Source organism: Marmota marmota, unplaced genomic scaffold (assembly GCF_001458135.2).
Source record: "Marmota marmota marmota unplaced genomic scaffold, marMar, whole genome shotgun sequence".
NCBI classification, from domain to species: Eukaryota; Metazoa; Chordata; class Mammalia; order Rodentia; family Sciuridae; genus Marmota; species Marmota marmota.
The window spans coordinates 7295848-7318946 of record NW_025999891.1 but is presented as its reverse complement, the minus strand read 5'-3'; the positions used below and the strand labels follow the sequence as shown (position 1 = coordinate 7318946).

At 47.4% G+C, this 23099-nt stretch overlaps 1 protein-coding gene across 1 annotated transcript in view; it reads left to right on the top strand.

Moving 5' to 3' along the window:
• The window catches only part of Asic2 (acid sensing ion channel subunit 2), a 1061443-nt gene that overhangs the window by 976358 nt on the left and 61986 nt on the right, over window positions 1-23099 (top strand). Inside the window, exon 3 of the mRNA XM_015501193.2 lies at window positions 19268-19395. Coding sequence (XP_015356679.1) covers window positions 19268-19395 — 128 coding nt within the window. The remainder of the gene's footprint in view (window positions 1-19267; window positions 19396-23099) is intronic.

The following is a 23099-nucleotide window of genomic DNA, read 5'->3' as shown; positions in this document are numbered from 1 at the left end:
TTATTTTGCAAACTATTCATTAACCATGTATGCTCTCAAGTTGTGCACCCAAGTAAGGGTGTTAAGGTGAAAAAACCCAGGTCCTTGATCACAGCTTAGCAGAGGAGATACAATTACAGAGGACGGGGCTCAGGGACAGTGTTCTCCTATGCAGGGTATTTGAATGGGATCCTGAGATTGTCCTGCATTATCCGGGTGGGCCTGTTATCATCACCAGGATCTTTGTAAGAGGGCACAGGAAGGTCAGGCAGAGGAGAAAGCAATGTCATGACCAAAGCCAAGATTGGAGTGAAGCAGCCATAGGCCAAGGAATGCTGGGAGCCTCTGCAATTTCACCAGGAAGAGAAGGTCAAGCCGTTGTGCCCAAGATGGGGAACCAGGGATACAAAATAGATCTGAAGTCAAAATCAAGCAGAGCGCAAGGCATAATGGGGGGAACCAGGGGGCCAAGAGATGAGCCCAGGGAGGGGACAGGGGAGAGGAGATCCAGCAGGAGGGAGACCCTGGACCCTCAGTGGGAAGTGAGGAAGGGGTGGAGGCCAAGCAGCCCAGCCCGGCATCCTGCTGGCCCCGTCTAGTGATGCCTCCCACTGGGAGAGGTCTAGCCTCCCCTTCCAGGGTACCTCCCAGCCACCCCCAAGGACAGCTGGCTGCAGATGCCAAGCTCTCTCCCACCATCTGCTCTTCCTTGCTCCCTGCACCTTGCATCTGAGTTCCCCAATGAGACAAGTGAGCATGACCACTGGCCTCACATGATCTTAGTCCCCTGCACCTTCAATTCAAAATAAGATGACCCCACACGCATTACTTCAGCAGCGCCCTGCGGCAGCTCCCGTGCGCTGAGACACGTCAGTGTTTGCTGGGTAGATGCTCCGTGGACCCTGTCCACTCTTGTAAATTAAGGGCCCCTCCCTTCAGGCCCCACATGCAACTGAATGAAGGTCTGTGTTCTTGCTGAGCTCCAGCACCCCCAAGAGCTGGTACACAGGCCTGGCTTTCCAGGACATCCTGAGGCCCGGCTGCATCCTGTGACCACAGAGCCTTCAAACAACCCTGGGTCCTGGAGTCTGGGTCCCCAAAGCAAGGCCCTTCCTGCAGACACTAAAATAGATGTGCTTACTGAATCACTTGTGGGAAAGAAGAGAAAGAAGGAAAAAAATTGAATCCTGGAGACCTCACCCCCAAGGCCCAAGCAGAAGTTAGTGATGTCCTTCCATGGTAACAGATTTCCCAGCCTGTTACCTTGATTCAAGAGTCAAAGCACATACACACACACATACACAAACACGCCCAAATACACGCACACATACATGCACACATATATATGAATAGACATATGCACATACACATGCATATGTACACAAATACACACACATTCTCAATGCCAGGACCTCCATCACAGACATCCTCACATAGCACACCTCCCTGTGGATACCTGGCCTTGGGCCGAGCACTGGCCACTGATAGAAAGGGATATGACCAAAAAGCCACCCTATGAGGGTACCTTCTGCCCCCTCAAACCGCAGTCAGTGCAGGAAGGAACATCTGAGACTATCTACACCAGTCCAAACCTGTTCTTTTCCCAGAGGCCTGGTAGGAAGTCATGATACACTTGAAGTTGGCAGTACATTCATGGCCAAGATTTTTGCAGCCACCTCCCACATTTCTCTGGGGCTGTGATATTCCTCATTCTTGGCCTTTCCCTCTCCATGGCCTTGAGTGACAGGCAAAGCTGCCTATCACCATTAGAGAAAGAGGCTGAGGCTAGCTCTCTTCCTCCAGGTCACTGAGATCTAACACCTGAGTTCTTGATCAAGGCTTCCTCCACTGTACCTTTCTTCAGGCTGTGAAGCCACTGAGCACTGAAGTCTCTGGTTACTTCAAGGCTACTTATCTCCTGGGCTGGCAGGGGTGCAGAGTGAATCCCACATGGGTGCGAATAAAGCCAGCACCCTGCTGAAGGATGAGAGGTGGGTCCTGGCAGGTGATAGATGCTTATCTGTGAAGCCACCTGAGGAGGCACAGGCACTTCTGATGGCTTGGTCATTGGTCCCCAGGCCTGTGAGCCCAGCCAGGTCTGGCCCTGCTACTGTCATCAGAAGGCAACCTTCCTGAAGTGCCAAGCCACATGGCCCCACAGAGGCCATCTTGCTTCCTTGACAGTCCCACCTCTCATTCCCAGGAGAAGGACCCAAGTCCTCATAGGAGCTATGTGTGTGATGGTAGGAAAAAAAGGAATTGAAATGTGGCTATTGAGGGAGTAGCCACTGGAAGCATGTTGCTGGAGGCAGAGTAACAGGACAGAGAGAATAGCATGGTAGGGCCAGACAGACCCAAGGTCAGCTCCAGGTTTTCCTTCCCTGTGTGTGTGACTGAGGACAAAATGGGTGAGCCTCCGTTTCCATATTTATAAAATAGAGATGAATAAAGCCCACATTTTGCAGGATGGGTTAAAGGCTCAAATGAGTGCTCTTTGCAAACTGTAAACAGGGGAAAGGTAGTAATGACAGCCAGGAGGTGAGTCCAAATATCCCAGAGACAGAATATTCCAGATATCCCACATCTGTGATGGGGGTCTTGGACCATCCAACACTTGGAAGCCCCATTTCTGCTCAAAGAGAGCCTTTGATACAGTCTCATCCTGGTTTACAAACAACTCACCTCTCAGAAAGATAAGGAAGCAGCAAGGGAACCTCTCCAGATGTAATTCCAACTAACAGGCAGGACCTCTGCAGGAAGTAGCAATGGTTTGTCAGACCACCATCGACTCATATGGTGCCAATGAGTGAGTCCGATAAAGGCAACACCTGTATGCTTAGTGAGTAGAAGGTGATGCTATGAACATTACCCAAACTATCCCTTCCTCCAGGCTGATAAGATCCCACATCAAGGGGTTCCTTTGACAAACATTTCTGCGTGGGGCACCCCGATAATAAGCTATTTTAAAGAAGGTGGACTCAGTTTCATGTGGACCCCAAAATGGACCCTCTGGAGCATCAGGAGTTGGTGATATTATGTGTTATATAAATAAAAAGGACCCAGGGTCAGAAAAGAATCCAGAGATTCCGTATTTGACAGCGTTATGCACATTTATTCTTTGCAGGAATTCTTTAATATGCTACATTATGAATCTCCAAGAGAGAAATATTGCATGCCATATTTATTTTCCAAATGCCTTTGTCCATGGAAATCTTTTCCATGGAGGAGCTCACAAAACACACTTTCGGAAAAACTATCCTAGACCATAGAAGTACAGATTTCATGGCCAGAGTTTTTCTAAAGGAAATTAAGTTGAAGGCAGGTGGGAGGTTGTTAAAAATGAAACTCTGTGTAGATACCTCTGAGTAACTTCAAAGATAAAAGAAATAGGCAGTGGGTTATCTAGGTTGCACATGAGAGGAACCTGAATCAAACAAGCTGAGGCTTGAAAGGAATTGTATTGCCCTCAGAATCCAAGGCAAGCTTCAACAACCAGCCAGCAGGAGTGGCAAGGAGGCAGCCCGAGACAACTGGAACCCAGGGCGCTCTCACCCTTCCTCTCTCAGAGTCCCTTTCATTCTGTCTCACTAGAAGCAGACTTTTTCCACACACATGTACATTTTTTTTCCCCACACATGGCTTCCAGTAGATACTGATTTTCTTTTTATTTTATAGATCCTATGCCAGCAAGAGACTATTTTGACTATCTTGCTGATTTCCTGTTTCAAAAAAAGAAAAACAAGCAGAGAAGGGAATCATTGGCCAAGCTCAGTCAGGTGACCACCTCTGGACCAATCAGTGAGCAGGGGAGTGTATTCCAGAGAGGATCCTGAAATCGACCCTGAGTACACTGGGTGGTTGGTGGTTGCAGCAGATAGTCCCATGACTGGCCACACTGGACAAGGTGGGGCTGACGGGGAGGGTTGCCATCTGAGGAAGCCAAAATCTTGTACAGGGAGCTCCAGTTCTAAATGGATACAAACATTGGAAGGACCACAAGGAGGGCCTTCCTGTTCCATCTCCTTCTATTTCTCATTACCGAATGCACATTTTAGCAAACAGAATCTGCCTTGATTTTTCCCAAATCCTAGAATTAAGTGTACATAAATATGACTTTATATCAGGTATTTTGGGGGTATAGATATTATTTTTAAAATCTGTGCTATAATAAGGGGTAAAGATCTGGCTCTTGTTGACCTTTGGTTTCATCACCTTCAACTCTCCCCTTGTTAACTTGGCTCTGGCCACGCTGACTTTCCTCTTGCTTCTCAAATACTCCGGGGACGCTCTTGCTCTAGATCATCTGCATTCCTATTCCCTCTATCTGGATTCCTTGCTCAGATATCCACATGGCTAATTGCTTCACTGTCCAGTTTTTGCTCAAACATCACCTTCTCAATGAAGTTGACCCTGTTTAAAATTGTGACCCCACTTGTCCACTCCTTATCCCTCCTCATATGCTCATCTCTTCCTTGCTTCTCTGACATGCATCATCTTTGTCAGTTCCACATGATTCACTTCATTATGTTTTATTGTCTGTCCCCTCCCACTAAAATATGAAGCCCCAAAAGGTCAGGGATCTTGGACTGATGTAATGTTGCAACGGTACATACTCCCAGGTCCAGGGACAAGGAGGAATAACATTGATGAGCAGCTACTATGTGTCATGAAGAGTCTGCCCCATGAATCTTTCCAGTTCCCCTGCTAACCAGGTGACAATCCCTATTGAAAGATGAAAAAAACAGGCCCAGAGAGGTTGAACAAGCTCCCTAAGGGCACACAACCAAGTTAAACAGTCGAATCAAGCTTAAAACCCATACTGGAACCCCAAAGCAATGCTCCCTCCACAAAATTGTGATTGTAAAAACAACTGCCATTAAAATAGCTCACGGAAAAAGGTTTGCACAACAACCCTGGAGAGAGAATGGCATGTAATGATAGGTCTGTTGCAATCCACCTTTTCTATTTGTTCCTCTTTTTTATTTTTATTTTTTAAAGAATGGAATCATTATATTGAATAAAAGCTATAGTACAGTCCCCACATATAAAACAGATGAAAGCAGAACTTCAGGTTGCTTTCTCCCTTACTCCTATGGCCAACACCTGGGCACCCCTGAGGAACCCTAGGGTTCCATGGAGCCCAGTTTGGAAACCACTGGATGGGAGGCAGATATTATTGGTTTAAAAAATATTGGTTGATTCTATGATTGTGTCCATTCCAGAGACCAGCTCTGAGCATACCTGTCCCTTCTGCGGGGATGGTGCAGGAAGCTCATGATGTGTCTGCAGAGCTCCTGAGTCTCAGGGAAGCTGACAATCTAGGTTTCTGATTAAACGTGGTGGATTGGATATTAGCATTTAGGGGATGCTCCCTCCCCAACCCACCGAAACAGAAATCAAGTATTTTATTTTTAGTGCAAACCCACTAGGACAATGACAGTAGATGTCAGCAAACGTGTGGAAGGTGGAAAGCAGATGGTTAAGTGGTCACTGCTCGGCAGAATAGACCAGGCTGAAAAGTAAGGACCTGTACTAGAAAATAAGGGCCCCACTGTCCTCAACACAGAGTCCCCAGGAAAGGTCAGGAGTCGAGGCCTCAGAAGCTGCTGAAGATGAGGATGAGAGGTGGAGCTTTGGGGTCCCCCAGGTATCATCCCAGAGCCCAAAGCAGGCAGACAGACTGTTCTCCTGCCCCAGGAGACAGAGAGACAGGCTCTGGATGTGGGAGACTAGGTCCAGCTGAGAGCCCGATGCTAAACCGATACCAGGGAGAGGAGGAGGAATTCTGCTTACTGAGCAGAGGTACCTGCTCATACGACTCCACCCACCCCAATCAGGTGTTTGAGATATTCTTTCCTGGAGAAACGGAGAAATCAAGAGAGACGTACCACAGAAAATGATGTCAGGAGGTCTCAGCCTCGTTAGGCCCTAGCATGACATACCTCGAAAAGTCCCCCACACAGGAGGGGGTGAGCAGCCTTTAAGTGCCTCTTAACCATGAATAGACCACCAGAGTCAAGCACTCCAGGGAAACTATTAACAGGAAAGAAACCCAAACCAAACAGAAAGGAAACATTGTGAGATAGAGATCATTGTTAACAGTATAAGTTGTAGAACAAGGATGGCCCAGGTTCAAATCCCAGCTGTTCCACTTACCAGCTGTCTGACCTTGGGCAGGTTATCTAACTTCTCTGAGCCTCAGTTTCATCACCTCTGAAGTAGGAGTACTGTTATCCACTCCATAGTGTTGTTAGGCAGATAGGAGCAAGTTAATATTTATGATGTGTTAGAAAAGTGCTTGATAAAATTAGGCAATATAAGTGTTTAATAAATGAAAAATAAATGCAGGAAGCAGAAGGAAACATTAAAATTATTTAATTAAAATTCTCAAAAGAGATAAAAGACAATACTGCATCCATAAATACAAGCACAGGGTGCTATTAAAAAGGAGCATTCAGAGAAGAAAAAAATCAAAATTAAAATTATGATTGCAGGTATTAAAAACAATCTATAAAAGAATTGGAATTGAGGAACACTGCCAAAATTTTTTTTAAAAAAAAAAAAGACAAACAGAAAATAGGAGAGAAATAAAATAGGGATCAATCCAGAAAATCCAACAGCCTGCTACTAGGAATTGTAGAATAACAAAAAATAAGAGAACAGAGAAGAGCACATTGTGAAAGAACTAATATGAACCAAATTCTCAACTGAAGTTCATGTTCTTCCAGATTGAAAGTCTTGGCCAAGTCCTGTCTGTAATAGTGGCTAAACAACCAGACCAAGACACCATCTTTATGAAATTCTAATGGAAACTAAGAGAAAATCTTAACCATTTCTGGAAAGGAAAAGAGAATCATGTATCTGGAATCTAGAATCAGAATGGCCCAGGGCTTCTGGATAGAAGTAATTGAAGCTGGAAGGCAACATGTCCTGGTGGGAAAGGGGGTTGATCTTTATTTTCTAAGACAGAATCCTAACTCGGCAAACTGCAAAGGAAGTGCAGGGTAGAATGTGGTTTGGAAAAGCAAATCTCCCATATAGACTTTTCCAGAAATTACTGGAGGATGAGAGAATCAACCAAGAAAGAGAATCACATATGATTCTGGAGACAGGAGATCTGGCCTATGGAGATTCCCAGACATAGATGAAAAGAAAAACCTGGGAGACCGCTGAGCAGGAGACCTAGAAAGCAGCCAGTCTAAACTGGAGCAGGCACCTGTTGGCTTCAAAAGGGACGAACCTTGTGGTTCTGGCTAAACGGAGAGGTGTTTCACAGATCTGCCCAAGAGCCTGGGATTCCTAGTGATAGGTACCTGGTGAGTCAAACAGACCAGAGAACAAAAGGCAAAGCAAACAAAACATAGAAAGACAAAATAGCATCACACAACACCCCGCTGAACTGTGGACAATATTTACACTTCCATAGTTATATGAAAGAAGCTGGTCATCCAGCCAGGTGCACACCTGTAATCCCAGTGACTCGGAAGGCTGAGGCAGGAGCATCTCATATTTGAGTTGAGTGTGGGCAACTTAGTGAGACCCTGTCTCAAAGAAATAAAAAGCTAGGGGGTGTAGCATAGTGATAAAGCACCCATGGGTTCAGTCCCCAGTACCAAAAAAAATCAAATAAAAACAAAGCTGGACACAGATAGAACCAAAATATCAAAACACATCCTTAGAGGATGAAAGGAACAGAAAAAAACAGTTCAGCACCTCCAGACAGGAATCTCACATCCTCACCTTCCATGATAGGAATTCAGTGGATAATATCTAAATTTTTTTTTTACAACCAAGAAATAACTGCCAATCAGTCGATACCCATGGAAATAGGAACATGAACACCACAAGAAATGGCTCCGGCAGTGAGCTGGGAGTCGCAGCCCCTGAGGAGTGGGACTCAGGGGGTAGGGAGAGGTGGAGCAGGAAACTGATGCTTTTCATTAAAAGCCTTGCAGTACCATTTGGCTGTTTAAATTATGTACATAGATTGCTTTGATAAAAATAAAAGTTAAATTAAAGATAATCATAAATTTTCAACATAGCTGGGAGGCCTCAGCTGCTGTCAAGGGTAACCTGTCTCCTCTCCCACATTACAAATGGCACGAGGCAAGAGTGGATGTTGACGGTGGTTGCTATGGTTTCTCGGCTTCCAGGGTAAACTCTGGCCTGTGTTCGGAGAGGCCAGCTGAGATGGGATGCTTACTCCCCAGAGTGGGCCCATGTGCTGGCGGGGGTCTCCACATGTGCCTGAGGATTCCGGAGAAATGATTCCATAAATCAGAAGCATCAGTGGGGACAGGCATCCATTCCACAGCCAGAGGCGCCTGGCTTTTCTCATTTTGGGAAAACCTTGCTCAATGCACATGCTAAGTGCTATGCAGAAAATATAGGTGATTTTGTTAAAACTCCCAGCCAGCCAGCCAGTGGTCCACAGTGAATACCTAGGAAGCTTACAAAACAGACTCACCCCCAGGGATCATGTCCCCTAATGAATACATCTCCTTTGGGCAGTTACTATGTGCTGGACACTCCAGTGCTACAGATAATGGGCCCAGTCCGGGTTTTCAAAGAATTCACAATCTAAGGACTATCTAAGGAAAGCTATATACTATTACACGGTGGATGGAAACCCATTCATCCAACAGCTTTCATATAAAGTGCCTAAGGAGTGCCAGGCATTTGCAGTCTGGTGAGAGAACACGTGAATATTTAAGTGTCATCAAGCGCTGTGACAGATAGAAGACAGACTGAGAGCAAAGGAAGGGCAACCCCTTCTAGAGGGGAGGAAAAATGTATCTCTCAAAGGGGCTTCAGAGAGGAAATGACTTTGGTCTCAGTCTCAGGCCTGTTGACCAGGTTGCTGGACAGAGTGTGGGAGTCAGAGGAGAATGTGGGACCATGGGGAGGTGAGGTCCCTAACATGGAGGAGAAGAAGGACCAAAGCCAAAAATGGCTCTGGGTGTATTGGAGCAGCTAGGTAGAGGTCAAACCACCAAGAGCCTGGTATGTTTTGCTAAAGCACAGGTGTTCGTGCCCAAATCCTGCAACTCAAATTGTGGTCCTCCAACCAGGAGGATCGGCCTCACCAGTGAGATTGTTAGACACATAGAATTTCAGGCACTGTCCTGAGATGTGCCCCATAACACACTCCCCCAGTGACTCCGGTGTAGGAAACTCTGATCTAGACCACCTTTTCCCACCCCTTGGAAAGCTGAGGATGCCCTACTTAATATTGAAATATTTCCCCAGCATAGCCTCACGTGAACACTATTGTGCCTCCATTTATTATTTGAGAAGATATTCCATAACAAAAAGTAGCTATGAATGCAGTCGTGCCGTGGATGGACTTTGGCTTCTATAATCACATCACAGTCTCTATACTACACGATCCATTCAGCAAACTGAACAGAGTTCAACAAAATGTTGTACCTCCCTTCACCCTCAGCATATATAAGCAGAATTTTTATAAATAGAATCTTAATCATCCACTAACTTCCTGCATCATTTCAGAGATATGGCCCTTCCTGGTGGCTTTTCAAGGGTGGTATCTCCCACATGTTGATTGCCCACCCAGAACCAAGTCGTTTCTTATCAAGTAATTTATAATTTATAATCTCTGAGCCTGAATGCACTAGAGAAACACATTACTTAAAGAATCCTTGGGATAAATCTTTTTGTAATGGGATTAGACCCAACTCCATGTACAGCACCTCAATAATGTATGTTTTGCAAGTATTGTGTTTAGCAAGAATGTAGGTCCAGCCCCACTCTTTGTTTACATAACCAAGACCTAACATTACTATCTCCTTCCCCAAAGGGGGCATATGGCCTTACAGAGTATAAGGAACTGTATTTTGCCTGATTCTCATACTAATATTCCCTGTCTCAGGCTGTTTTAATCCTTTAACAGATTAGCTTTTTTAACAGATGTGATAAGCAGTTGTGTTTGCTTGCTGCTGCTACAACAAAACACAGGAGACGATCAGCTTACAAAGAAGAAAGATTTATTTTGGTTCATGGCTTCAGAGGTTTCAGTCCATAGTCACTTACAGAGAACGCCATGGCAGGGAGCCTGTGGAGCACAGGTGCTCACCTTATGTCAGCCAGGAAGCAAAGAGAGAGAAAAGAGGGGCCAGAGCTCCAAGATACCCTTCAAAGACACACCTCCAATCACCTACTTCCTCCAACTAGCATCTGCCCTAAAGTTTCCACCACCTCCCAGTAGCCTGTTAAATTAAGAGATGAGACCAGAGCCTGCATGATCCACTCACACACACCCCCAAAAATGCCCCACCTCTGAACACTGCCACACTGGGGACCAAGCCTTCAACACATGAGTTTTGGGGGGCGATTTCTGTTCCAAACCACAGGTCTCTGACACAATGAGTGAGTAACAAGAAGTGACTGCCCTGTGATCTCATAGCTAATAAGTCATGGAACGAGGGTTTGATTCCACATCTTCTGATTTGGGCCACCTCTGTCCTCTCCACTTTAAAAATGAAAAAGAAGTCCAGTGGCCTTGGGGAACCGAGTTCAACACAATGTAGCATGTTTTCACCATGTCGTGGTGTCTTTAAAATGTCCATGAGCTCTGTGGTTCTGCAGAAAGGGCTGGAGTTTGTGGCTTTTACCAAACTCTTGTGGCCACCCAGTAGCACCTCCTGGAGGCATTGGTGAGGACGCTGTGCTCCAGCATACTGCCACCCAGGACAGACCATCACAGCCCATCCAGCAAGCGGACACGATGCTGATATTTTCTCCTCCGGAAGTTCTCCTAGCCTGGAAATGTCACCTGTGTGCAGCCGAGCATGAGTTTTCCCGTCTCTGGGCTGGCTTTGGATTTTCTTGCCTAAGAATGATTTACTGGGCCTGCCAGGGAGGGGCAGAGAGGGAGGACAAGACATGCACTAGCCAATTTTATATAAGCAGCAATTTTTGGATTCTTCTTGCTATTTTGATGAAAATCAGCCTCTCTGACTTGATGTGAGTTCTGAACAGCCACATCCAGTTTTTTAAATCTATTTTTTTAATGAGATGCAGTGAGGTTAAGAGATTTATACATGGCCCCCAACTCATAGAAAATTAGAGCTAAAAGTACCTAAGAGACCAGCCCCAGCTTGGTTTTTAACAGAAAGGAAACTAAGGCTCAGAAAGGCAATGCAACCTGTATGAGGTCACACCGTTATAAAATAGTATGGTGGGGAATCAAACCCAGATCCCTGATGTCAGAGCCCATGTTTTTCTTAAGGCACTTTGCTGCCTCCCTCGCTAGACCTTGTCCTCTTGAATTTCTCTGGCACAAGCAGAAGAGCAGGGACCAAGAGAGTATATCTTGAAGACCTGAAAGGGCATTCAGCTGGCCTTCTTTACCTAGGCTCTCGAGGGCTGGGACACTTGTCCCTATCACTGTCACCAATTCACACTTAATGAGTTTTCCCTGAACTGTGAGATAAAAGGGCAAAGTCTGCACGGCCCACTGTAAACCAAATTATTACAGCGGGTAGCTCACGGGCTTGTCATCTGGGACCACTGAGTCTTTTGGACATCTGGCAAAGGGCAGAGGAAGATGAGAAGTGAAGATACTGGATCCCAGGCTCTGCCCAGCTGCCAGTTGACATCCCCGCCACCATGGGCTGCTCCCTTCTCTGCCAGCCTCGCTCTTCCCACTGAGAAGTTAGTTAAAGAACAGTCTAGGTCTCTCCTAGCTCCAAAATTGTAGGTAGCCAGGAATCTGTCCTTGACTTTCACTGAGCTTGGTTTCTTCCTCTGTAAGATGAGCAAAATGTAAAACAAAACACTGTGTCACACAGGGGGGCTCTTGACATCAGCTTCTGGGTGACTGGAAATCCCGTACAGTGGAGTCTGGGAAAAATCCCAAAGCTTACCGGACCCATGCCAAGATTGTTGTCTGCCATCTTCCAGACAGGATTCAAAGCTTAGTGGCTCAAGATCCTGTCCTGCAAAGTCCCGAAAGTCCCCTACCCAATGCAGAATGGGGCCAGTAGCACCAAATTGCACAGAACATCTGTTCAAGGGGACACCTATAAGAAGGCAAAGAGCCGTGGAGCCAAGTGGACAGAGACTCTGTCTTGGATTTGCTTTGTGGTGGCCAGGGCAAGATAACCTCTCTGAGACTTTTGTGTATCCCTCTGTAAAATGGCAGTGCCCACCTGAGGAGTTAATAAAATGATCAGCTGGCCTCTGACCACTGGCCATGCCACTGCAGCCTCCTTGCTCTTCTTAAAATGGGCCAGACGCATACCTGTCTCAGGGACTCGGCATTGCTGTCCCCTCTAACCCTGTGTCATCCGTGGGTCACCTGCTCCCTTCACTCAGGTTTACCATACAAACCTGGTCACCTAGGAAGGCGGTGCCTGATTCCCATCCAAGAGAGCAGTGTTGGCCCAGTCCCCTCCCCCACCTCCCCCTCCCCCAGCACCTGCCCTGCTGGCCTAATGGTGCACATGTCCCTGTATGGAGCCTGTCTCCGCAGCCAGAATGTGGGCTGCCTGAGGACAGGGACTCTGCCTGGTTTGCTGCTGGGCTTCTGGTCCTTGACCAGCAGACACACCCACGGAGCACACTTAATACAACATGGTCCAGTGAATGAGGGAGCCAAGATGGAGTGGTATAAAGCACTCCTTGTTACTGGGGCCAGTTCTTTCTTCCTGTTTCTATGAACTCCAAAGCAGCATCTTAGAAAGTGCTTTAGGACAAAAGAAATAAGAGCAATGTCCGTACATTTCAGAGACACACACACACACTTCTTCTTTTTGGCCAGACTCCCAAGCACTTAACCTGTCCTAGGCTCTCTGTGGTTCTGACCCTCCAGGTAGGAAAGGCCTGCATCTCTGCCTCTTCAGAATAAGGTGCTCCTCTCTGAGGTGATCCTTGTAGGGGTGTGCAGTAGAAGATGGGGTAGAGCTAGGACCAGGGATGAAATCCACAAGCAGGTGATTTTTAACCAGTGTAAGAATATGCTGCAAGAATCATGGTGTGCCCCCACAGGTGGCAGGTCTTCCCTGAGTGTCCTCAAATGTAATGGCTGTCCTTCCACAAATGGTACCACAGAGGGGACTCTGCTGTCTCTCAGAGGCTAAGAGAGAGCCCACAGGATTGTACCAATCTGTACCCAAGCAGGAAATGAACAGCACCTTCAAATCAGGTGATACCAGGAGAGGTTAATGCAAGACTACTTACAGGACTATGAACAGCCAACAAACATATGGAAAAAAAAATTCTTCAACATCTTTAGCAATCAAGGAAATGACCATCATAACTACACTGAGATTTCTTCTTACTCCAGTTAGAATGGCAATCATCAAGAGTAAAAGTTACAATAAATACTGGCAAGGATATGGGGGGCAGGGTGGGGAGGCACTCTTAGACATTTTTGCTGGGAATGTAAATTAGTACAATCACTATGGAAATCAGTGTGGAGTTTACTCAAAAGACCAGGCACAGAACCACCACATGACCCAGCTCTACCACTCCTGGGTGTTAATAAGTTAAAGTCATCACACTATAGTGACGCATGCACACCCATGTTTATGGCAGCGCAGTTCACAATAGCCAAGTCATGAAACCAACCTCGATGTCTGTCCACAGATGAATGGATAAAGAACATGTGGTACATATACACAATGGAATTTTACTCAGCCATAAAGAAGAATGAAATCGTGTCTTTTGCAGGAAAATGGGTGGAACTGGAGAACATCATGCTAAGTGAAATAAGCCAGACTCAGAAATTCAAGGGTCATATGTTTTCTCCCACATGTGGAAACTAGAGAGGGAAAAGGTGGGGCGGGGCTCATGGATATGGAAGAAAAATCAATAGAGCAGATCAAGGAGGGAAGTACTAGGGAATGAAATTGATCAATTATGGGCATTTTATTTTGTGCATATATGAATATGTCACAATGAATCACACTATTATATATAATTACTATTCATTCATAAAAAAAATTAAAGGCTATTTACAAAGGAGTGGGCAAGGCTTGGGAAAGTGATCCAGGGCGGTCAGTATCCTGGGACTGAAGGCAGAGAGAGCCATTACCACTCCTAGGGACAGGGAAACAGAGCTAGTACCAGAAGCCAAAGGGAGAGCGGTGTGGAGAGCTCCCTCCAAGCCCCTCAACCCGGTGACAGTAAACTAACCCACAGTGACCCAGAAAATAGAGTTGAGAGGCTGAGTTCAGAGCCCAGCCTGACTGTCCTTTCCCCCATCCAGTTTCCTACCTGAGTTACCATTGACTGATGCCAACCAGAAGCTAGTGGACAAGGCAGTCCATTAACACTGTCCCTGCAAGTCAGACTCCAGGGTGGACTGAGAGTGGGGACCCACTGGGAGAGGAGGGGCAGGAAGCAGCCGTCCTGCACAGGGCCCCTCCTGTACTGTGAGACACCCCCTTCAGTGCCGCCTGCCTGCTGTCCACTGCTCCCAAGTGAGCCCCTCACCTGGCCATTGTTATCAAGTCAGCTTTGTTCAAAGCAAGATTGTTTTGTATCAACGCATCCCTTGCCTGAGCCTAGAAAATTCCCCGGGCTTTTCAGAGAAGCTTTTCTTCTTCCTTCTCTCCAGTGTTTATTTCCTTGGCGTGTTTCCTGTAATTTGCAAAGATTAAAGATTTAAGCTTCTTTTATTGCCATGTACTTTCCCTGCCCCATTATGCATTCTGCCCAACGCTCCCGTCTCTGCTCCAGCAGAGCTCCCAAATCCTTTCTGCATGCACAGAGAAACCCTCCCCAGGTAGGTCTCACCTCGCGCACGCCACAGCCGTCCTCCTGAAGAGCGTGGGAGAACTTGGCTGCTGCAGGTGGCACTCACTGCACCACCCTCCTCTTGGTTCCGCATGGTCTTGCATGTGAAGCCGCCTGGGTTTCAGTTTGGTCTCAATTAACAGGGGCTCCTAATGCCATGTGTGCAACAGCTTTCCTTATCTCTGGGCTCCCTCTCCTCTCTCTGGGGCTTTGGATCCTGGTGTTCATGATGTGTAAACAAATCCTTCACTGCACCAGGGGCCTGCACTCTTTTAAAGGAACTCAGTGTTGAAGCATTTGATGATGGGAGTCATAGGAGGATTTGAACAATCTGTCCAGCACCCATCAGGCTACGAGGGCAGCCACACAGGGCCCCCTGGGCTCAGAAGGACCATATGCTTGGTTTAACGCTGTGTGATCACCATATGGAAATCCTTTCTTTATTTTTTATAATAATTTGTTTTTTTACAAATAGATTTTTGACAATATTGTTTAATGATATTTTTAACAAGGGCTCCACATTTTCATTTTGTACTAGGGCCCGCAAATTATGTAGGTGTCACCAGTTATCGTTAACGGTCATTGTTGCTGTCCTGTGTGCAGCCTCACCTGCCTCTCCAGAGTCACGGGCAGCTGGCATTTCCCAGGGTGGATCAGAACCCTGGCAGATACCCAGGACATCAGAGGGCAGGGAAGAGCAGACCCACGCAGAGGAGGTTTGCTTCATTCTGTGTTTATAGAACTCTGCTCTGTGCCAGCCACTGTGCTACGGGATTTAGGGGACATGACAATGAAAAAGATATTCCCTCTCCTCCTTCCCCCTGCAGAACCCCAGAGGTATGAACCAGGACATCTGCTTGCATTAAATGGACCACACTCCTTGTGGGGTAGGAAACGTACTGAACTAAAAATCAGGAGATGTAGCTTCAAGTCCTCATTCTGCTCCTGACTTGCCAAAACAAACAAGGTGTTTCCCTTTTGTGGACTAAATCACTATTTGCCCAAATGTGGTTGGCCTCAGATAACCTCTATCAGAATTCCTGAGAATGTAGATCTCTGGGCTCCCTCCACCCACAGAGACTGGATCAGAATTTCCAGGGGCGAGTCCCAGCAATCATAATTCTGAACACTCTGGATGATTCTAATGTGCCATCTTAGCTTGGGAACTTCTGAGGTAGGTAATCTAAGGTCCCCTTTGGATCTAGCAGTCTGAGAGTAATAACTTGGCTCTAAATAATTTTGCCATGTCCAGGAAATGGATGAGAATTGGGGGTGTGAGGACAGCGATTTAGGGGCCTGCCGTTCATAACCAACCTGTAGAACAATCCATAGAAGGAAGCCAGGGGCAGTTCCAACAAGAACCAGAAGCAAGGTCTATCTGGAATAAGTACCTAGGGTAAGCAACACCCAGGGGACGCAGGACTGCAGCCACGGTCTGGCCATGAATATGCATGGATCTGTGCTCAGAACCCCACCTAGTCACCTTCAGGTGACAAGCCACCCTCAAGAGGCATCCGCTTAGGAAGGCAAGATGGTAGAGTCCTCATCCCTCCTGCAGGGCTGAGAGGGCTGCTTCATAGCTGGATATTCTAGAACTGTGCTGTCCAAGGCTGCCGCTAGCCACATGGGTTGAATTCATTTGATTTAATGAAAACGAAAGCTCCATCCAGTTCCTCAATGGTACTAGCCATATCATGACCCATAGCTACTCGTTTGGACAGCACAGGTTCCAGAGTATTTCCTTCTTTGCAGAAAGATCCCCTGGATCGTGCTGTTCTAGAAAGAGCAGAAACTTTACCCATCACCTTGGCTCTTTTCATGCGATCGCTGCACATTTGTAAAGAAATGCGGTTACTTTAGGATTTTACTCTCTCTCCCCTACCACTGATGCTTCTGGAAGAAGCTAGCATCTCTTTCAAATCCCTAACCCCTCCTGATTAGCCTCTGGAGGTTCTCGCTGGCAGCTCGCGGTCTGTTTTGCCCATTACTCTCAGCGCCTGCGTCCGAGAGGCTTCATTTCTCATTTCTTCCTGTAAGCCCTGGGTTCGCGCTGTCTTACTGGCTCTAAGGTTTCCTGAGCTCGGTTGTACAGCACACGCGCACAGCTTCTACTATCTCTGGAAAACAAGTTTGGGCACCTCTCCAGTTCCCTCCCACGGCTGGCTGAATGCGCCTTGGGTTCCTCCCAGCACAGGTGTCCCTGTGATCTCCACATCACGCCACGCTCATCCCTCCCCACTTTGAGCCTGTTCATCAGATCCTCATCTCTTTCTTGGGCAGACGTTAGAAAATAGGGCCCCTGAAAGCTAACCACCCGATCCCCTTCTCCTACCCAGTCCTCCCTCTCCTGAAGTCCTTCCTCATCTAAAAACCTTCACAGAGACTCCACCTGTGTGCCAGGCCCTGGGCGAGGTGAGGAGCAGAGGAATGAGTCCATTCACCATCTACAGGAGACAGTGACACACACCACAGTTGCCCAGAGATGTTTGAATGGGAGTTTGGATGGTTGGTCAGGGGAAACAAATTGCAAAACAATTAGCTCTGTTGCTGGGAAGGGGAATGTATTCCCAGATCTCCTGGGAGTCTCTCGCACTCAATGAAGCCATATTCTGGCCCAGGGTCTCTTTTCCTGATACCCAGTGTCCGCCACTGCTGGACTCCTTGTCTGAATTGTGAAAGCCCTGCCTGTCCTTCCCCTGGCCCTGTCTGCCTAGTGGACTTTCCTCTCCATGCACCCCCCTGACCTTGGACTCTCTCCCAGCTTCAGTCTACCCATGCCTGACTCAATTGGTAGCTCCCGTGGTTTCAACGGTTCCTGCCCATCCAGCCTTTCTCTTCCGTGCCAGGTTTGGTGTGCCCAAACCATAACCCCAGTACATCCTCCCTCCCTCCATGTCCCCCTGTTCCATCTTCTCTCATTCCTGAATTTACCCATCCTCTCCTCCATTCTTTTCTTTGACAACATTTCTTGATCTGGACTCCAGACTGACCCTGCCCATTAATAATGATTAATAGTGAGGTTTGATTCCAAATCTCTCAGAGTCATTCAACAGGCATCCCCTGAGTGCCACTGTGCCTGGCCCTGAGCAGGACCTTTGAAATCTGAATGGAAATTCCAGCACTTGGCCTCAGGATGCTGCAGCTGATGGAGGAGGACAGTCAGAGAAAGGATGGTCCTAGGGAGTGGCAGAGGCTCTAGAGGATAGGTATGGAATCTACAGCAGAGCAAGAGAAAGGGGCTGCTGGGGGCAGGGCTGGGAACTGACTCTTCAGTGACAGCAATGACTAGATGAGCAGAAAGACATCCCAGACAGAAGGTGGTGCACATTCATCTGTACCCAATAGGGACCAGTGACAACTAATCCAGATAGCCCCTAGAGCATGGCCACAGGGTGCCCGAAAGCGGGGTGCTACCCAAAGCAAAACTGGACCAGGGGTATGTTAAGGAGCTGGGCTCCTGATAAGTCAGAAAGAGAGCTGTTGGGCTTGCATTTTCAGAAGCCCATTCTGCAGCTATTTAGAGAGGGTAGGACAGAGAGTGGGGTCCAATAAAGGCGGATGTAATCCCTGAAGCACATGCCCCACCAACTGTGAGCAGAACATAGTGGGTGAGCCAGGCTCCACCACCCACTGCCACCTCCCACTGCCAAGGGCCATTTCTCCTGCCCAAGGGGGAAAGGAAGGGGCAGGGGCTTCTGCTCTAGTTGCCTCTCTCCTGCAGCACCCAGGGGGCCAGCCCTGGACTTTCCTTTCCACTGCTATGGTTTCTTCCTGATAGTCTCTCCCTCAGCTCCCAGTCCAGGAGAAAAGTTAGTAAATTAAATAAAAGAGCTTCAAAGAATCTACCCAAGAGGCTGGGAGGGCGTTGCATTTGGTCAAAGACCTACCCATTACTGGCTTTGTAATCCCATTCTACAGATTTGGCAACTGAAGCAAAGACTTGGCCTACCTGCCCTGCATTATCTTCCCATAGCTACTGTAACAGGGTACGTCAAATGTAGTGCGCACAAACGACACAACTTTGTTATATGAGGATTCAGACATCCAAAACGGGTTTCGCTAGGTTCGATAAAATCAAGGTTATTGGCAAAGCTGTGCAGCTTTGGGGGGCTCTAGGAAGAGATCCACTTCCCTGACTTTTCCAGCTTCTGGAAGCTGCCTCCATCCCTTGGCTTGTGGCTCTTCCTGTGTCCTCAAAGCCAGCAGCCTGGCGTCTTTCCATTCTCTCTCTGACTCTGAGTCTCCAACCTCCCTTTTTCAAGGACCTCCATGATTGCATTGGGCCATCTGCATAATCCAAGACGGTCTCTCCATCTCAAGACCTTGAACTGAGTCCCAGCTGCCATGTCCCTCTTGCCATGTGGGGTCACAGATTCAGTCTCCAGTGATGAGGATGTGCACATATCAGGGAGACATTATTCGACCTCCCACCTGACACTTCCGGCATCCCCTGGAGCTTTTCAACCCCAGGACTCCGTGAACAGCTGCTGTCACTGACCCACGGCTCTGTCCCTCTTTGTTCTTTCAGAGGAAACGACGTTTGAAGCGGGAGTGAAAGTTCAGATCCACAGTCAGTCCGAGCCGCCTTTCATCCAAGAGCTGGGCTTTGGGGTGGCTCCAGGGTTCCAGACCTTTGTGGCCACACAGGAGCAGAGGGTAAGTCCCCTGGGCTCCCCCAGACCTGTGGTCCTCAGCCTCCTCCGGCCACTTGCCAAGGCACCAGGAGGAGAAATGAAATTGCCACCCAGGAGGCTCTGTAAAGGGCGTCACCGTGAAATCGGAGGAATGCGCTGGTTAACCTCCGTCTCCAGTTCTCCCACACCACCTGTGGGTTCCTGAAACTGGGTCTCAGGGAAAGCTTGGCTTGTTTTCTGCTACATTGAATTGGTTGAGAATTTCTTTTTTTTTTTTTCCCTGAACATTCTGTCACAGTAGACTTTTCTGAGTGCGTTAAATTAAAAAAGTAATTTTTTTTTCTTTTTGCCAATGGATATTAAGGGAAAACTGCCAACCAGGGTTTGATAGTCTCATCACTGTGTTTCTAAGGCAATTCAAAGTGACCTATAAAAAGAAAAGGAATGGCAGTGTCCCTCCCCATTCGAGTTAAGTACACGGGCTCCTGCCTGCCCTTTGATGTAGCTCTGGGGAGGGCCCCACCTGCCCCAGGATGGCTGCCTGGACTCTACCGGTTCACAGAGGGAGGGCTGGCACCGCCTCACCTCTGAAGTGGGTTTTACATCTCAGAGGGGACACCTTCACCAACTCTCCATAGGGTGGACGTCTCAAAGCAGGATGATGGAGATACCTGGGCACTGTTTCCTTTTTTATCTCCGGAGATTTGTCTTCTGGTTTGCCTAGAATAAAAGGCAGAGAGCCTGCGACGCTGCCGGAGGCCTCAGCCAGGTCATCCAAGATGATTCATAGGGAGAGGCTCTGAGCAGTGAGTTCAGCACAGGGTGGCAGGTGCTGGCTCTGAGCTGGGAGATAGGGAGCGCCTGGGAGAGGGTGACAAGGGTGGCGAGGAAAGATGTGCACAGAGAACACGGGAGCTTGTTTTGAAAATCTGGCTCATCTGCCATCTTTCATCTGCTACTGATCACAGCTGTTCAGCCACTTTATAAAGCGATATTCTGCATTAAAGGCTGGTTACAAATCTGTAAGCAAGCTACATTTTTGAGTCTCTGGGGAATTGTGGGTGGTGGAGGTTCCTGCACCGTGGTCTGTACACATGTCTGGGCAGTTGATAAAGGCCAAGGTCAGCCTTCCACTGAGGCCCCTGGGGATGGGATGGCAGCTCTGAGGCAGGGGCAGGGGTACTGAGAGGTGAGTTGGGCCCCAAAGACTGAGGCAGGTGGCATCAGCTAAAATGGAGATATCTATAGGTGGGCAAAGTGGAAACTCAATAGCACAACTAGAAAAGTGTATCCTCAAGGACGAAGAAGAAGAGCATAGAGCAGACGGCAGGAGGCAAGTTTAAGGATAAGGATTTAGAGTCAGGGATAATACGAACACAGATTACCTAATAAAGGCACGCAGATGGGCAGCAGCTTAGGTGAGCCCGGAGTCTGAGCTATGAGACTCAGTAGGCTCTTGGGTCCTGTCCAAGATAAACAAAGCCAGACACTAGTAGAAGTGGTAAAAGCAGATTCCCTTCCATCTGCCCCTTTGCAATAGGGGAGAAGGTGCAGGGTGAGTCTTGGATCTTTATAGAGGAGACTGGGTGCTTAAAGGGAGAATGAGGGGAGATGGGGAGGGCCCAGAAAGGCTTGAACAGAAACTTACAAAAACTTACAAAGATAAGCAGAAAGGGGTGTGGTCCATGGGGAACCCATGTGGGTCTGCTCACTGGCACTTGTTGAAGTTAGGCTCTCACCCTCCCACAGAGGCTGGGCGACAGAGGCCCTGGCCTCAGGTGTTGGCTGGAGCAAATGATACAACCTTTTGACAACCTTGAGTTTTCTCCAACAGGCACTTTAAGCAGGGTCTAGTGTCACCCCAAGGATGTGTCCTTGAGCCACTAGAAATTATGTAAGTGCTTGTTCCAGTCTTCATAGGCCAAAGTTGAGAGCCAGTGGAGACAAAGGCTAGACAGGCCTGGCTGGAGCGTGGTCAAAGAAGGAACTTGGTCAGGGCTCTCTTGTGCTGTGAGCAAGCCACATCCTTTCAAGAACTAGGCCCAGGTTAGACCAATAAACATGCATATGAATTCTTGGACTGGCTAAAGTCAATTTTTGAGTTGTCTGAGGCTAGCCTGACTTGGTGGCTTGTGGAATGTGCCGGACACTGCTGACCTGGGGTGCTGTCTGGCCGGTGTCTACTTTGCTAAAGGCGAAACAGAGTAAGTGAAACAGCCATGTTGGAAACTTGAAGGGTTATGAAGGTTGTCGAGAAGGAAGTACTTGGAGGCTGCTCTTGTTCCTCGGCCTGAGAGATGAGCTCTTCCTTCCCCAACCCCTGCTAATCCTCCGTGTGTGATATGGAAAAAGTTTCTGGGCTGGGTGGGAAGTTGGATGATTTCTAGGAAGCTGTAAGTCTCTGCTTCTCTCTCCACTGCGAAACAGAGGGACTCCCCATGGTGAATAGGATGAAGAAGCAGAATAGATTCCCAGCTGCAGAGAGGGCCGATGCGTTATTTGCTTTGAAGTATATTCTCAGCAAATCAACCTCATTCATATGAGTATTTCTATGATTATTCTAACGAATAATAAGTTATTTGTTAAACATTTTACAGCCTTCAAAGCATTTCCGCATCGTCTCATTTCATCATTTCATTCATATTAATGGAGAAATACAAAAACACATCCCAGAGCTAAATCTAATAATACATTATGTTTACACGTATATAAAAGAGCATATTCATAGGCAATAAGACTTGAAGGAAATAAGCCAAAATACCCACCGTGGGGGAATTATGAATGATTCATTTTTCTTTCATGATTTTTCCATGTCTTTGATAATGTGGCCTTGTATTATTTATTCATTCTGCAAATATTTGGTGAACACCTACTATGAGAGAAGTCAGGGGATGCGTGGCAGACAAAACCAGCCATCTCTGCCCTCCCAGAGCCTACAGATCAGTGTTTTCTTTAATAAAGGGGAAGATCATGGGAAGCCCATTTGTATGTTCTCATCCTGCCCCATGCGAATCTCCCCGGCTGGCCCTGGTACTCAACATTGCATTTCATTGATTGTTCAGACACATTTTGACACTTCAGAAATCAGAATTTGTTTTACAATCCATCAGATCTTACAATCAGACCTCTATTTTTTTTCTTGCTGGTACCTACAATCATGGTGCATCTTAGAATCTGTGGCACCTGGAGAAGTATGGCAGCTCCAGAGCTCTCCATCCAAGGCTCTGCCACCTCAGCTCCAGCTCAGAGAGGTTACGGGTGACAAGACAGTGGGGAGAAGAAGAAGGTCCTTGCCTGGAAGCTTGTGTGAATTGTGTTAGGTAAATTGACTCCAGAAACAGCCCCCAAGAGGAGTTGGTGCCTTAAAGGAACGGGCTTGTGAATAGGAAAGTCCTCCTGCAGGGTAAAAATCCTCTCACCCATGTACAATTACACACATACACACACACACACACCTCTACCTTTTGGATTTTTAAAATCTTTTATTTTTTAATTAAAAAAAAATCCCTTGAGCTGTAAGCCAGCCCAGAGATTGCTCTTTAAATCTGCATTTTCCTTGAACCCAATTAAGCCAAGGCATGCCCCTGCCTTCCTGGACAACCTGAGAAATGCTCCCCTAGATATCTCTGCTGCACTTAGAGCCCCTGCATAAGCCCAGAATCTCCACCATCAGACACAGGCACAGGGCAAGATACTGGGAGCAGAAACAGAACCCCGGGCGGGTGG